General features: G+C 32.4%; 2 protein-coding genes across 4 annotated transcripts; both read left to right on the top strand.

Moving 5' to 3' along the window:
* Positions 1-7,113: 7,113 nt before the first annotated feature.
* Positions 7,114-9,508, top strand: LOC105788211 (phosphatidylinositol 4-kinase gamma 2). 3 transcript variants are annotated; one of them, XM_012614988.2, is made up of 3 exons: positions 7,114-7,283; positions 7,524-8,791; positions 8,877-9,508. In XM_012614988.2, exons 2-3 carry the CDS (start codon positions 7,544-7,546, stop codon positions 9,255-9,257), a joined length of 1,629 nt encoding a protein of 542 aa, XP_012470442.1. In that variant the 5' UTR covers positions 7,114-7,283; positions 7,524-7,543; the 3' UTR covers positions 9,258-9,508. The 3 variants fall into 3 exon arrangements, with proteins under 3 accessions (XP_012470442.1, XP_012470441.1, XP_012470443.1); XM_012614989.2 differs by having other exon boundaries at positions 7,116-7,817; positions 8,220-8,791; XM_012614987.2 differs by having other exon boundaries at positions 7,114-8,791.
* Positions 9,509-10,887: 1,379 nt separating this feature from the next.
* LOC105788212 (uncharacterized) lies at positions 10,888-12,033 on the top strand. Its single transcript, XM_012614990.2, has one exon. The coding sequence runs from the start codon at positions 11,167-11,169 to the stop codon at positions 11,821-11,823; it is 657 nt and encodes a 218-aa protein (XP_012470444.1). The 5' UTR covers positions 10,888-11,166; the 3' UTR covers positions 11,824-12,033.
* The last annotated feature ends 4,807 nt before the right edge of the window (positions 12,034-16,840 follow it).

The raw sequence follows: 16,840 nt of genomic DNA, 5'->3' as shown, positions 1-16,840 counted from the left end.
AAAATTAAGTAAATGTCGTAAATAAATTTTCTCTCAAATTTATTTTAAATTTCCAACCTTATCAAATATATTCCAATTAATATATGGTATAATTGAGCCTTAAAAAAAAACTTTAAAGCCTTGGGAATCTTATGACTTGGAACTCCATTTGGATGTTATCATTATAAAGACATAAATATTATATATAAAGGAGAAGAATTGACAAGTGCATGCACTAAAACCTATTCTTTTTATGAAACAACTCCGTAGGTGGTGGCACCATCTTGCCAGCTTTGCTCCGAAAATAACTATTTATACGTCTACAAGATTTCTCGTTGCAAGAGTTCTGATTCCCTTGTACAAGGAGAATACAAGAGCCATTGCCCAATTCAAATGTGCTTGTCACTTTAACATTTCTTATTAAAAGGGACAAATCATTTGTATCAAAAAGAAAAAAGGACAAATAAGACGCAGGTCTTTATTTTAGAGAGAATAAATACATGCACCGACAAAGTGAGTGACTACTTTCACAGACATAAGAATGAGTTTAAACAAATAATAAATGTACTATTCTTTAAAAAAAATGTATTTGTTGATGACAAGAAAGTGATGGAGGTTCGAGACACGGTTCATTCAAAAAATCGAGAGTTGTAAGTGGTGTTCTGGAAGAGGGAAGAGCTTAGAGTCGTTATACAGCTTCTGGAGAGAAGAGGAGATTGAAAGGTGTGTTGGTTGTTCGTATCTTCATTGATTTTTAAGAGGTATTTAAGGGAGACATTTTTAGGTTACGTTCCTCTCGTAGTTAGTGAGTTATCATTCAGGTTGTACAATATAAGTCTACTTGTTAGGTTGATGATGTGATTTGATGTAATTGAGTTATAATATATGTAATTGATGAGTGATACTAATGAAAGTCGAAGTCAGAATTGTTTATAAAGAGAGCTGAAATAAACATTTCCAAAGTAGTCTTTCCTTAAGAATTGGCTATGGGTTAGGTTTCCTTTTAACAAGTTATTTTTAAATTTGAGATAATATTGATAACCAAAATTTAGGAAAAGCAAATTAGGTTAAATGCTCGATTTGTATTAGATATTGTACTTATTTAAGTTTTTTACCTAATTAATGTTTAAATACTATTTATACTTAGATGTTGTAATTATTTAACTTTATTTTTATCAAATTAATTTTGTAGATACTACTTTGTATTAGTTTACCAAATTAAATTAAAATGCTACTAAATTTATCATAAGAAATTATAAATTCTATAAGAGAAATCAATTTTTTTTAAAAAAAATTGGACTTTGGGGACCAAATACAAATTTATCTTATTTTTAGGCACTAATTATAAGATCAAAATAATTTTTTTTAAAAGGACTTGAATGAAAATTTACAAAATTTTGGAGGGGTTGGGCGCTACCATCCCCTAAATTCGCCTCCGACAACAATCATATTGAGCAGAGCTTGCAAGTTGGCTAAGGCTTCCTTTGGTTTTGCTTTTTCTTCCAATTAGGGGTGATGAAAATTCAATTCGACTCGAAAAATCGAAAAAAAATTAATTTCAAATTATTCAAATCGAGTTAATCGAATCAACTCGAATTTTTTTCGAATTTCAAGTTTAAGTCGAGTTAAATTTTTGAATTAAATTTTTGAATTCAAATAACTCGAATAATTTGAATAAATCGAATACTGAACTATATTATTTTATATTTTAAATTTATATTATTATTTATTGTTTCAATATTTTTATTATTTTACATTTTCCCTCAAATCTCTTTTATTCTACCGCCCCTACCCTACCCCACCCCACCCCACCCCACCATTTTCCCCCAAATCAAATTTTAAAATCCCTAAATCAAACCTATCAATTCATTCAAAGTTTCAGACCACCAAATCAAAATTACTAAAACAAAGCCCTCCATTCTTCTTCTTCATCAGTTCATTCAAACCCTCCATTCAAATTTTCAAATTTCAAACCCCTAAATTGAGCCTTATTAGAAAATAAGCTTTTGAAATGACGTAGCACTACCAAGTTTCTTCAGTATCGAGTTGTGTGAGCCTTATCAGGGTGCGTTTTTTAAATATTATTAACATGAATCATCTAAGAATGATTCTCAACCTTCAAACTACACAAAACTACACAAATTCATGGTTCCGAAATTTCGATGTACAATGACAATTTTCACGAAAACTTAATAAAACATTAGAATTTTTTAATGAATCTTCAAGGAAAGTTTAGAAACTTTCTAATCACATCAAAACAAGTTGAAAAACACTTCGAAATATTGATTTCATTCAAAATTTCAAATCTCACCTTTGATTCAATAGATAAAAACTCGATTTAAATGACTAGACTACATCAAAAACTGTTAAAAATAGAAAACCTTATCCCGATTGAAGAAAACGACGAACAATTGATTGACATCCAAGAAAACCCATAATATGAGTAACAATGGATTTAATGGTGTTCTTGATGTTCTTTTTTACTTAAAGAAAAGATTTGGTCTTTGGAAGATGGTAAAAATAGATTTTTGAGAATCAAAATTGATGAATGGGTTTTGGGGATTCAATTGACGGCAAGAAGGGGGAGGGAATCTTTCTATTCTCTCTCTTTTTTTTCACGTAAATATTAGGGTGAATGGAGAATAAATTGGGCTGATTTTAAAACTTAGTATAATTCTTTAAAACTACTCCTAAATTAAGTCCATTTATAAAACAGTCCTCTTTTTAAAATTGAAACTCATTTTCACACTATTTTCACAAATTGATTTAGTTTTCAAAAAGTCATAGATGAATACATTTCTGGTTTACCATGCTTCGAATTTTCGAACACATTTTGAGCTATTATTCTAAAATTACCCTCGAAATTTCTAGACCCAATTTCGAGATGTGACATAGAGTCTTTTTATCATCTTACACTGAATGTGTTCGGATCTTTCCATGCTACATCTCTTTCACTTTATGAACTATTGACAGATGTGCATTGTCTTTTGTATGGGTGACAAGATTGTGGAGATTTAGACATAATTTTTATGACTTCAACAATGAGGGATAAACATAATAAGTATTGGGATGAAGGGAAAAAAATCAACATACTAGTTTACTTGACGATTATGTATGATTTGCAATGCAAAATGAACTTTTTGGACTTTGGGGTCAACTTTCTTTTTCCTCATGTTGCTAATGACATTATGAAAATGATTGATAAAGAATTGCATTGCCTGTTCAATGATTATTCTTCTAATGCCAAGATAATTCAATTGTTTAAAGGTAGATCTAGTTCTTCTACAAATCTTTTTAGTTTAATGGAAATAGATCAGTCAGAAATACAAACGAGCTTGGCCAAACAAAAATACCTTAAGAAGAAGAAACAAGTTGGATTGGAAAGTAAGTTTGAGTTGGATAAGTATTTGGGTGAGGAAGACGAAGTAAACAATTCAAGCTCATTTGATTAATTATGGTGGTGGTTCATCCTAGATTCTTTATTCCTGCACAAATGGCTTGAGACATTCTTGTTATTCCTATCTCAACAATTTCCTCAAAAGGTGCATTTAGCACGGGCGGATGTGTTTTTGATAGTTTTAGAAGTTCTTTAACTCCTCTCATGGTCGAGGTTTTGGTTTGCACACAAGATTGACTTTGGAAATCTAATGATTCCATCGATTTTGAAGACTATGTTAATGACCTTCAAACCATGAAAAATGGTAATATATTAATTTTGATTCATAAAATAAAATTTTGTGTTATTTATATTAGTAAGCATTCTCATTATTTAACTAACACTTTTGTTTTTAAATTTTCTAGACTTATCCCAAAATACTCGAAGATCAAGAAGGTAATATACTTAGCAATATTTTATAAATTTAAATATTTATTTAATTTATTTTTGCAAATATTTTTTATTATTTAACTAATTCAATACTTTTACTAGATGTTTCAAGTTTATCGAAGGTGGTTGAAGCAAAAGAAGAAGCTTAAGCTAATCTATAACGGTCTTTGAACTGATGCGTTATTGTTACCAATTTGTTGTGTTATTGCTGCTAATTTATTGGACTTTTGTTGTATTGTTTTTATTTTTTGTTTTGTTGTTTGGGCTGATGTAGTTTTTTGCTGTATTTTAAAGTTTTGCTTATGTTTCTATTATAATATTGTTGGGTTGTTGATGTTGTTTACTTGAATTCATGTTGTGTTGCTTTTATTTGTTCACTTATTTACTTCAAATTTTCTTTGTACGATCATATTTAAAAATATTTTCAAAAAAGATTACATAAAATAAGGGATGGTCAAAGTCATATTTTTAATTTAACTAGAACAAATATATTCAATTTGATTCAATTTCATATAACCTGACTCGATTCGAGAAAATTCCAAATTGAATTAAGATGATAAAATATGATTCGTCAACTCGATTAACTCAAAAAATTTTCATTCAATTCAATTTTGTCGAATACTCACTCCTACTTCCAATGCAATGAAATTCAAAGGCAATTCTTTTTCCAATTGAAACACACCTACTTTTGGTGCTATTTGGCACACTAGTTGCCAAAGTTTTGGATGCAGCTTAAGGGTGTGCAATAGATAGTTTCAATTGATTCGCTTCAAAAAAAAATTGAAAATCGACTTAATCAATTTTTCCTTTTGTAAAAATTAAAATAAATTGAATATCTATAAAAAATTAAGGAAACCGATCAATCATTTATTTGATTGGTTAAATTATGAAATCCATTGACATTAACTTTTTTTTACAAAACAAAGATTAGATGAAGCAAAATCATTATACTAGTAGCTAAAATGACATCATGCAAAGCTAAAAATTTAATAGTAGCTAAAACATTATAGAAATCTTAAAAAAAAAAAACAGAGCATATCTAGACCAACACAAAGCTAAAACATAATACAAACCATCATACTAGAACATAACAATAGCAATAGTTAAAATGCAATCCATCTATGCTAAAACACAACTAATAGATCTTACTAACATCAACCCTAAAACAACATTAGTACTTCAATACAAACCAACTAACATCAATACTTTAAATACAAATCATAACAGTAGCTAAAATATAACAAAGTTTACTAAAATAAGTACTTCAAATACAAACCAACAATAAAATAACCCCATAGCTATAACTTCGCAAATCAAATACAATCCAAGCTACGTGAAATTCCAAATGCAAATGAGCGTCCAAATCCAACGTGCGACCTCGAATTGAAGTGGGTGTGGAGCTTGCCATGTTAGATATTTTAAATTGCAAAAGAAAAGATTTCTAGACATTGATACTCATTAAGCTTTCAATTCTCGATTTTACTGAAAAATGAGAAGGGCACAAACCGTGTTTTATAGTTGTAAATATGAAAGACCGTGGCTACTAAAATTGGTTGCTCAATTTAGACTTGAGTAGAGGTTAACGCATCTATTTATATTATTAAATTTTATTTTTAATTGATATATAATTATAATATTCATTTATGTGATAAATAATATAAAATAATAAACGTAATTTAATATGAATATAAATGCTAATTCAACCACTTATTTTTGGTTAATATCACTATTTGTTGAATGGGATAATAAAATCAAGAGAGTTTAATTTTCACAATAATTAACATGTAATTGATTTTGTTTTTGGATAGTTATTTAAAAAATTACTCTACAAACGGGTTAAAATTTCGCCTTGTGTCTTTAGATTTTTTAAATCAAATATTTAAATTTGTATAGATATACTAATAGAATTAGAATTATTGAAGTAAATAATTTATTTTTTTAAACAGGTAACTTATGTTTTCCATTTAAAGAATCAATATATGACAGAATTGAGGTTGTATCTTGTTATCCGTACTTCGTGCCAGAGTTAGAAAATGTTTTTTGGGTGAAATTAAATTGTATATTTTTACGATAATAAAATGTAATTTCACCATTTTAATAGTCTACATTTTTATAATTTTAAATGATTAAATCAAAATTTTATTATTTGGGGGTGTAAAGTGTAATTCTACCATTACTAATTTAAAATTTTATAAATTATAAATAGCCTAAATGAAAAAAAAATTCATTTTAGGGGGGCTGGACCCTTGCCAGCCCCCGGACTCCACCATTGTCTATACTATTTATAAAGTCCTTTATTGAGTTGTGTCACCCATCAATCAAATCCTAATTCGGTTAGGGAAATTACTTTAATGTCACTTTGCATTTAATTTAAATTATATTATTTGAGGGTATTTTAGTCATTTTATTTGAAAAAATAATAAAAATACATATGATGAGACTTGAACACATGCCAATTGGATTAGCAAAATTTTAAATTTACCAAAAATTTTAACTAAAGTTTTATTTTAATATTTTTATACATTTTAATTTTATTATTGACACTTTGTTACCCCACCAATTATATATTAATAATGTTGTGATTGAGATGATGTTACAAATTAACTCAACACCAACTTAGGATTGATGACAATACCATGATAAATAATTGTATTTATTTAGTAATCTTAGTCGATATATTCATGTGTTTAAATTTTATTTTACTTACAATTTAATCTAATTTTGTTATTTTAATATCGTGCATATATCATGTGTTATTATTAATTAGTTTCAAATAATACATTTTATTATTTATTGTATGTTATTTTTAAACACAAATCAGTATTCTAAATACATGATTTTCACATGCAATAGCATCAATTATTGATAAAAATAAAATAAGAGTCACTTTATTTATAAATTGTATATGACAATAGATATTCATAATGTTACATGTAGGAGTTTTCTTTTTATTATTTTGGTATGAATTTTAGTTTAATTTAAATTTGAATATATTTTAATTTGTCTATATTGTAATCCAAACTTATTGATTCTCATTCATAGTTACTTGTATACAATTATAATAGTAATTTGAGGAGAAAATATTAAATACAATCGGATTGAAGATAAGATTAAAAAGACGATTCTCAGTGGGTATTTCAGTAAACTCAACAGTCAACCTCCGCTCCTTCTTTGAACTTTAACCAAACGACCGTTACTGACACTAACCGTATTTAAAACAAACATCTAAAATAATAATAACAAAAACAGGCCCCTTATAGTCGTTGGATCAAAGAGTGAAAGCTTTATAAAAGGCCAACCACTCCAGTCTCATTCCTCCTTTTTATCTCCTTTCTCAGTTTTACTTTGGACGACTACGATTTTTATTTTGCATTGGAGCAGAGAAAATAGCTGATACAATCGCGCTAATCAGAAACGGAAACCACCATTTTCGGAAAAACATAAAAACAAAGATGGCGATTATTTTATATTAATCACGGTAGTTCGATCTCCCACTTCCATAGTTTTTACTTATTGTTTCCTTTCTTCATTAAAAAAAAAAATCCCTCTCCTGCTGTCTCTCTTTGCAAATGTTTGGAAATTTCATCTTTTTGCCTAAAAAGTTTTATCTCTGTCCCTTTGACTGCAGATTGAACGGAAAATAAATAATTTTTTTTTCTTTTTTCCTAACTTTTGTTGTTGATTTCTTCATTCAAATGTTTTTCGGTTGAAACAAAAGAAGAACGACAAAAACCAGAAATGTCTGTTGTAGATGTTGCTTTGAGTCCGGTTCGTCGAGAAGCGGTTCACTCTTCTGGTTATTGCTATAACCAAGCGGGTGACTCGATCTTGATTTACCTTTCGGTTTCCGGTTCGGTGATTCCGATGCGGGTTTTAAAATCCGATTCGATAGCCTCCGTCAAGCTTCGGATCCAGACATGTAAAGGCTTTGTAGTGAAGAAACAGAGGCTTGTTTTCAAAGGCAGAGAATTGGCTCGCAACGATTCGCTTGTTAAAGACTACGGCTTGAAAGGTGGGAATTTTTTGTACCTAGTTTTAAAACTTTCCAATCTTTTGCTCATCACTGTAAGAACAAGTTGCGGGAAAGAGTTTGAATTGCATGTTGATAGGTTTAGAAATGTTGGGTATTTGAAACAAAGGATAGTTAAACAAGGGAAAGGTTTCGTTGATGTTGATGAACAAGAAATCTTTTGTAATGGTGAAAAACTCGATGATCAAAAACTAATTGATGATTTATGTAAAGATAATGATGCTGTGATTCATTTGATGGTTCAAAAATCAGCCAAAGTTCGAGCTAAGCCTGTTGAACCAGTTAGAGATTTCTGGTTTGAACCAGTTATTGTGAACCCCAAAGTGAAATTGCCTTGTTTTATGTTGGATATGATACATTCTACATTTGATGGGTTGGATATAGGGAACCAGCCAATTCGATCACCGGAAGGGACAGGAGGGGCTTACTTTATGCAAGATAAGTTGGGGGTTGATTATGTTTCGATCTTTAAACCGATCGATGAGGAGCCGATGGCAGTTAACAATCCACATGGAGTCCATGGATCATCAAATCGTGAAGGGTTGAAAAAGGGTACAAGAGTTGGAGGAGGAGCAGTGAGAGAAGTGGCTGCTTATATATTGGATCATCCCAAGAGTGGACCTCGGTCTTTGTCTGGTGAGATGTCGGGGTTTGCTGGTGTACCTCCTACTTGCATGGTTCAGTGCTTGCACAAAGGGTTTAACCATCCAAATGGGTATAAATGTGCACCTGAGAATGTTAAGGTTGGGTCCTTACAGATGTATATGAAGAATGCCGGGAGTGGTGAGGATGTAGGTCCAGGAGGTTTCCCTGTGGAGGAAGTGCACAAGATCAGCGTGCTCGATATAAGAATGGCAAATGCCGATCGACACGCCGGTAATATCTTGATTGGTAAAGGGGAAAATGACCAAACTGTGCTTATTCCAATTGATCATGGCTACTGCTTGCCTGAGAATGTAAGTTTATATATAGCTATATCATTCTAGTAATGCATTACATCTTTGTTGTCCAACCCTTTTCTTTTTTTTTATCTATTTGCAGTTCCAGGATTGCACATTTGATTGGCTTTATTGGCCACAATCACGACAGCCTTACTCCAAAGAGACTATAGACTATATAAAATCACTGGAAGCTGAACAAGATGTTGCACTTCTGAGATTTTACGGGTGGGATGTTCCCGTCGAGTGCGCTCGCACGCTCTGTATCTCGACCATGCTTTTGAAAAAAGCAGTCGACCGGGGTCTTACCACTCCCTTTGCTATTGGAAGCATCATGTGCAGGGAAATTGTGAACAAGGAATCTGTGATTGAGCAAATTGTAGATGAAGCTCAAGATTTGTTGCTTCCAGGCATGAGTGAAGCTGCATTTATGGAGACTGTGTCTCAAGTCATGGATTCTTGGCTTGACAAGCTCACAAACTAAAGCTACCTATATGGTCTGTTCATGGTACATATTTGAACGTATTGAGTTAATGATGAGTCCATTTTTGTAAGGACCACAAATTATGTCAATGTAGATAGCTTATCCTTCATAGGAGATTGAAGCTTTCCTTTATTTATTTATTTATTTTTTAAACTCTATCAACTTATTACTTGATCCTGTATTAATATGTTGAACAGATTCAAAGATAATGAAATAATAGGTAGGCATTGATGATTGGGTTTGATGTAAAACTTGCATATATTGGGTTTTTTTATGTGTAATTTGATGATTGTTTTGGACCATATATCGTTTCAGAAAGGTAACTAAAAATGGGCCAAGATCAGCCATATCCAACGTTCTCTTAGAATTTTACTCAACCCATATGAAAGGCAGGTCATGTCAAAGAGCCTTTCTATTTTCCCTTCCTGAAATATGGAAGTAATGGGTGAGGTTAAACATGACCATCGGGTTTTAATCTGAACTGTTACTACAGGGGTAAGTTTTTTTTTGGATTGAGTTGGTGAATCAGATTGGTGGTTGAATTATTAAGTCATTGATTTTTAATTTGATCAATTTGATTGTCAGATTTAATTTAAATTAAATAAATTACTAAATTTTATTATTTTTAACTCAACCGATTTTATTTATTCATTTATTTTTTCAATCGATCCAATAAGCGAATCCAATTTGGTTTTAGCAACCTTAATTGGAGTAAAATAATTTCTCTAATTTTAGGGTCATGTTTGAGGATGATATCAGAACGAGAGATATACAAATTGGGTCGGACAAACAAAAACTCATCTCACCTGACCCTGTAAGTAAATAAAACCAATTTTAATCTATCCGTTCATACAATAGCTTATATTCAAACACCCACAATTCTTACTGCAGTAAATTTAGCAAATTTCTGTCATTTTCCACTGCCACCGCCATTGAATCTATTGTTTCACTTCTTATAAGAAGACCACTGATTTGTTCCAAAACACCAAATAGACCACGCTTTTGCCGTTTGACAATCATTCCACTGACCATGTGGAAAGGCATCAATTTTTCTTTACCTAAAGCTTTTTCCTTTGACTCCTATATGTAAAAACAAGACAGTACTTACCTTTCGACTTACCACCCTTTCTTTTTCTTTTTTTACTATTCTTACCCTTTTTCATTTTTTTTTGGATATCTTATCCAGTATTTATCTGATTTTCTAATATCAATTTAACGACAATATTTTGTTCTACCAATCTTCAAACATCTACTTTTAATAATACTCTTTGAACAAAATTTCTTATTTTTCATATTTGAGTGTTAAAATTCTATATAAAATACTATATTTAGGTTAACAGTTAATAACCTAAATATTCCTGTTTTGTTGCGAAAATCAAACCCATCCCAAACTAGAAAGAAAAAAAGAGAAGAATCTTAAAACTAAATAACTGATTTTTTTTCATAATTTCCACCTCAAACTGCAAATTCTTACAATATGCATCATCTTCTTATCCATTTTCAAAAAAAAAAACATTCTCATCCTCTTTAAAGTTAAAAGTTAAGAACTAACATACCCTCACTTTTTCTTTTCAATTTTCTTCTTAATTAATTTTCTTCTTCTCTTTCATTCACTTCATCTTTGATTCAATGATTCCTTCCCCCAAAGCATAAAAAAAAACACTCAAAAATCTAAGCTTTGAATAGCTCCAACATAAACTTCAAATCCTTTCTTATAAAATGACAAAACCCAACAAAAGAAAAAGTCTTCCCTTTCACATTACTTTCCTTTCCCCACTTTCTCTTCTTCTTAAATACTCTCTTATTTTCCCTACATCCAAACACTCTTTTCCTTCCCCCATTTCACTTCCTTTCTCTTTTTAGATCAACACCCAAGAAAAAAAAAAACACAGTTGAATTTAAAAAAATCATGGTGAAGTCTCAAAGGCCGCCATCTGGCCGTACAAATCTGGCATCATGTATTGTAGCAACCATTTTCTTGATCTTTCTTGTAATCATTGTTCTCATTGTTTATTTCACCGTTTTTAAACCCAAAGACCCTAAGATTTACGTTAATTCCATCCAGCTCCCTTCTTTTTCCGTCGGCAACAACTCCGTCAGCTTCACTTTCTCTCAATACGTCACCGTTAAAAACCCTAACAGAGCCGCTTTTTCCCACTACGACAGCACTATTCAGCTCCTTTACTCCGGATCTCAAGTCGGGTTCATGTTCATACCCGCCGGGAAGATCGAGTCGGGTCAGACTCAATACATGGCGGCCACTTTTGCAGTTCAGTCATTTCCCTTGGCGCAACCGAATCAAGCGGCGGCGGCCACCACGATACCTATACCTGGTGCTACTACTACGGTGGCGGCGACGATGACAGAGCCCGTTGGGGTGACAGCTGGGTTCGGCGGTGGTAATAATGTGAATCGAGTTGGACCAACGATGGAGATTGACTCTCGGATGGAATTAGCCGGTCGGATTCGGGTTCTAAATGTGTTCGCCCATCACGTGGATGCTAAGTCGGAGTGTAGAGTCACCGTGGCTGTGAATGATGGGTCTGTTTTAGGGTTTCATTGCTAATTTTTTCTTCTTTTAATGTAATTTTAGACATTTAACAGCTTTTTTTTTCTTAAAATTTATCAGTTTTGGAGGATTTGGTGATTTGGGTATTAAATTTTTTATACCCAATTTGTCAAAAAAGCTGTAAAAATTAGAACTTTGATTGTTGTGGGTGCTGCAAGTAAGGTGTTTTTAGTATAAAGAATGAAAGGTTTCAGCTTATGAGCTTAATTTGTGAATTAATGAACTTTTTATTTAAAGGGATTAATTGAAGAGTAAGTAAAGGATGGATACTAATGATAGAGTGAAGTGAGATTACTTTGTGGTGGGGTTTTTTGTTTTGGTTTTGGACCAATAATGAAGCAAAGGTGAGTTGAATAATGAGCTGGAAAAAAGGCAGCGCAAAATCCGGCTTGTTTTCCGTTTACTCTTTTTTTTCCATTGTTCGAGGAACGGCACTAATTGGAAGGTCAGAAAGTTTACGACGTCGTTTAAACTTTAAATTTTGATAGAGCAAAATTCAGTCAGTTGCAGATGAGTGCAGAGTTTGGGATCATCGTCGTTGGAGAATTAATTGCCCACCGGATTTCGATAAAAGTGCCAGTGGGAGTGTAACTGAGAAAATTAAAATTAAGTGGGAAGAGTTGAGTTAGTGAGGTTTGTGGGGCCCAAGACAGCGGAGCAGAGGAGACACTGAATATCATCATCAGTCAGTGTCCTCCAAATTCGAGTTTATGTTTTTCTTTATGTTAGAATCCTTCATAACTCCTTCAGCTTTTAGAACATCTGGAATTTAGTTTTTATAATTTAAGTTCACTTTTAATATCGTTAATTTTTTTATATAATTTTAAGTTAATTATTATTTTATTTTTTAATTATATGATTATTAAGTGAGACTTTTTAAAAATATTACTCCAATAAATTTAACTATGTTAATAGTTAGACTTAAATTTTAAAATTTGATAAGTAAATGGACTATTTTTAAAATAAAAGTAGAGACTTATAGCATATTTTAACATTTTTCTTATTTTTTTGTTAAAAGTACATTGAATAAATATATTTATTATTTTATTGTTATATTATTTGTAGGTTGTTAAAGAAAAATTGAGAAATTGAAAATCAATTCGAACTAATGTATGTGACCGTTTATGAAATATAACTTAAAAATTACTTGAACTAAATCAAAAGCAATTTTTATTTAATTTAGAATTAATTTTAATTTATTATTATAAAATAAATATTTTATATTTAAAATAATGAAAATAACATAATTTTTATATAAAATTTATTTTTAAATCATATAAAATTTATTATATTTATTTATTCGATGTCGGAACTTCCACCTTTCGATGTCGCGACATCCCTACACTTTTGAAATAAAAATTTTTCTTGTGTTTATTTTATTTTAGGCCCTACCTCAAAATTGCCCATGATGTCGCGACTCCCATCCTAGGATGTCGGGACATCACTGTAGCATGCACAAAAGCTTTAGTTTTTTTTTTTAACTCAAAATTCTCAACTACACAAAGAAATTCTATACTAAATCTTAAACATGAAATAAGTTTGAAAAATAAGAAAAAAATAGATAGAGTCTCGTCTCCAATTATTCAATTATTTACAATGCTCAAATTCCTTTGGGAAGTTTAAAAAGTGGTTCTTGGCCAATCCGTGATGCCCCCAAAGTAGAGCTTCCACAAAGTCCTGGAGACTTTGTGTAATAGCTCGTCTTCTAGGGGTGTCGAAAAAAATGGTTTTGAGACCACAATTCCAACTAATATTTACGAGGTCATTAGAATGTCATATTGAAATTTGCTTCGGTAATTTTGATGTTTGGTTAGTTAATTAAATAAAAAGGATTAAATTGTAAAAACTGTGAAAGTCAATTGTTATTAATTTTAAAGGGCTAATTTGGGTTGAGGAATTTAATTACATGGATTTAAATGTCAATTTAACCATAATAGCTTATGGTGGACGGTTTGTGATTCTTTTACAATGAATTTAGTTAATTTTAAAAATTAAAAATAAGGTAAATGAAACTTAAAACATAAAATAATCAACATTCTTCATTTTTACTTCTCCCCATCGAAACTCCATTGTTAGACTAGCTTGAAGGTTCAACCATTTACTTTTTTGCATGTAATTCGTACCAAATGTTGTTAAAACAAATTATAGAAATGGGCCTCTTTTTTTAAAAATGACAGGAATGGTTCATTTTCAATAAAACGCACTGAGCTGGCATCATTTTCAAGGGATACGCGGAAAAGCACGTCCAACTTAGCTTTTTTTCCCTGCTGTTAGGGTAAAATGCGTTAATGTGGAAGCGCTTTTCTAAAAAGCGTCTCGTAGGACCGTTTTTGCTCGTGTTTCCTAGTTAGGGTTTTGTTTTAATTTTTAATTATTTAGGGTTCGGGTTTTTAAAATTAGGATTTAAGGTTTTTTATTTTTTAAATGTTTAGGTTTTAGGGTTTAGGGGTCTAAAAAATAAATTGTACAGGATGGATTTTGAGAAAATATTTTTGAAAGGATGGGTTTTGAAGAAATAGTTTTAACGAGATGGGTTGAGGTTTGTAGAGGAAAAATGCTCCAAGCAGGATGTACTGTCAGCAAAAGTACTGAAAACGCTTCCAACTGAATGCCCTTTTCAGTACTGCTACTTCTGAGAAAAAAATTTTGATGAGATGGTTTTGAAAAAATATCCCAGGATTCCCGGGATGAGGTTTCTAAAGGAAAACTGCTCCAAGCAGGATGCACTGTTAGCAAAAGTACTAAAATGCTTCCAAATGAACGCTATTTTTAGTAATGCTTCTGATAGTGGGATGCATTTTACAGAAAAGAGTGTGATGCATTCCCTTAGGCTATAAATGACCCATATTTCAGCCTTCGATGTCATAAGTTGGAGCAATAGAGGTTGAAGAAGTTCAGAAGAATAGAAGTTGAGGTTGAAGGTATAAGTTGATTTTTTGTGTTAATATTTATATGAAGCATTATATTTTATTGCATAATGTTTTGATTTTTTGTGATAATTTTTCGTGTTTTGAAATTTTCTCTCGATAGATAAATTGGTTGAAAATGAGTGAACGAATTAATGCTATTATTATTACGACGGTGAGGCCCATGACAACGAGAACGAAGTGACTTTTTTATTGGAGAACACAACGCGACTGACTTTTAACCAGAACATAGAGTTGACAGAACTTTGTAAAAAAATTAGGCGAAAAATCTTCGGATCTATTGCAATGAGAGTTTCGTCTATTAAGTATCAATTTTTTGTTTCAGTCGATCTCATGAGATGACTCATTTGATATCAAAGATGCTCGAGGCTAGAGGCAATGGTACAAATGCACCTTGAAAGTGGATCACTATTTCTTGAGTTATATGTGGAATTTTCAAGACTAGATGAATGACTTGCGACTTTAACATCTCTTCCTGTTCGAAAGGTGAGAACGGTTGAAAATGTCGATAGTACAACCACTCTGGTAGAAAGTTCCTATTATGATATCCCAGGATCATCAATAGGAAGACACTCATTCGTCTCAGCCTTAGATTTCAATCGTGGGAGGCAGAACACCAAACTATCTGATTTTGGTAGTAGGACAGAATACACGACCCTTACACGACACTCAATTAGTGGATGGGGCATGCACCTCGGTGGGTCGATGTTCAACGTTCAGAATACTTACCGAGGAATGACATCATCTTCCAGTGATTAGCAATTGATATGTGATTTTGGACGTTCTGAAACGTACATGAGAAGGGATGATTTACTCCCTACAATTTCCACTGGTGAGGGGACCTCCAACATGGCAGATGTTAGTGGGCCAGAGAATGAAAATGACAATGAATTCGATATGGATCCACCCCGAGAGCTTGGTGCCGACGGTTCAAAAATTGGGTTATTTTCTGAATCGGAGCCTGTCCAAACTGAACCTGAAGACGGTGAAGGGAGTGATGAAGATGAAGATGAAGATGAAGATCCATGATTCACATCATACTCTCTGCCAACCCACATGCATAATGTTGATATTTCGACAGATGATGCATTGGAGTTTGTAGACCTACCATACAAGAGGCTTGGCTACAGTAGTGCATCGTTGTATTCGGTGATTTGGAAGTGGGTAGAGAGTACTTCAGTAAAGATGGTTTTCTCGCAGCATTGAGGCGATATAACATCAAGAACGGGGTTAATTTCTACGTGATTAAATCAAAATTAGAGAAGTTTGAGGGGAAGTATGCAGTAAGAGACGACGGCTGCTTATGAAAAATTATGGCTTCTATTAGGAAAAAGATAGGGTTATGGACAATTAAAAAGTTGACTGGTTTGCATACATGTGTTGCCTTGGGTACATTATCACTAGGTTATTTGGGTTTTATTTAGGGTTTAGGGTTATTTTTAATTTAATTTGACGTACTCGTGGGGTTACATGTGTTTCATGGGATCATCCGAAGCTGGATTCAGATATGATCGCAGGCCTAATACTACCGATGGTGAAAGCGAATTCGAGGACTAACGTGTCGGTTTTAATTGCCAATATTTGCAACCAATTCAACTACATGCCTTCGTACCGTAAGGCATGAATAGTTAAAAAGAAGGCATTAGGGAATTTCTATAGTGGGTGGGACATGTTATACAATAAGGTATGGCTGTGGTGTCAAGTGTTGGAGAGGTACGTACCTGGTTGTGTAATAGATCTTGAAACGAGTCTCGCATACTACAATGACCGCTTACTCTGTGGGTGTCGAGTGTTCAAGTGTTTGTTTTGGACCTTCAAGTAATGCTAGAATGCATTCAAGTACTGCAAGCAGTTGGTACAAATAGAAGGTACCTTCATGTATGGTAGATATACCCATCGACTATTGTTGGCTGTGGCACAGGATGGTAATCAGATGATCCTTCCAATTGCGTTTGCAATAACATCGAGGGAGAAAGCAAACGACTGGGATTTCTTTTTGTCTAAATTGAGGAGGCATGTCTGCCCCCAACCTGATATATGCGTTATCTCGGATAGGGGAGTTGGAATACTGTTCGTAATTGAACAGT

This window comes from Gossypium raimondii, chromosome 2 (assembly GCF_025698545.1).
Source record: "Gossypium raimondii isolate GPD5lz chromosome 2, ASM2569854v1, whole genome shotgun sequence".
In the NCBI taxonomy this organism is placed as follows: Eukaryota; Viridiplantae; Streptophyta; class Magnoliopsida; order Malvales; family Malvaceae; genus Gossypium; species Gossypium raimondii.
The sequence above is the reverse complement of the archived record's forward strand: the minus strand, read 5'-3'. Positions and strand labels throughout refer to the sequence as shown.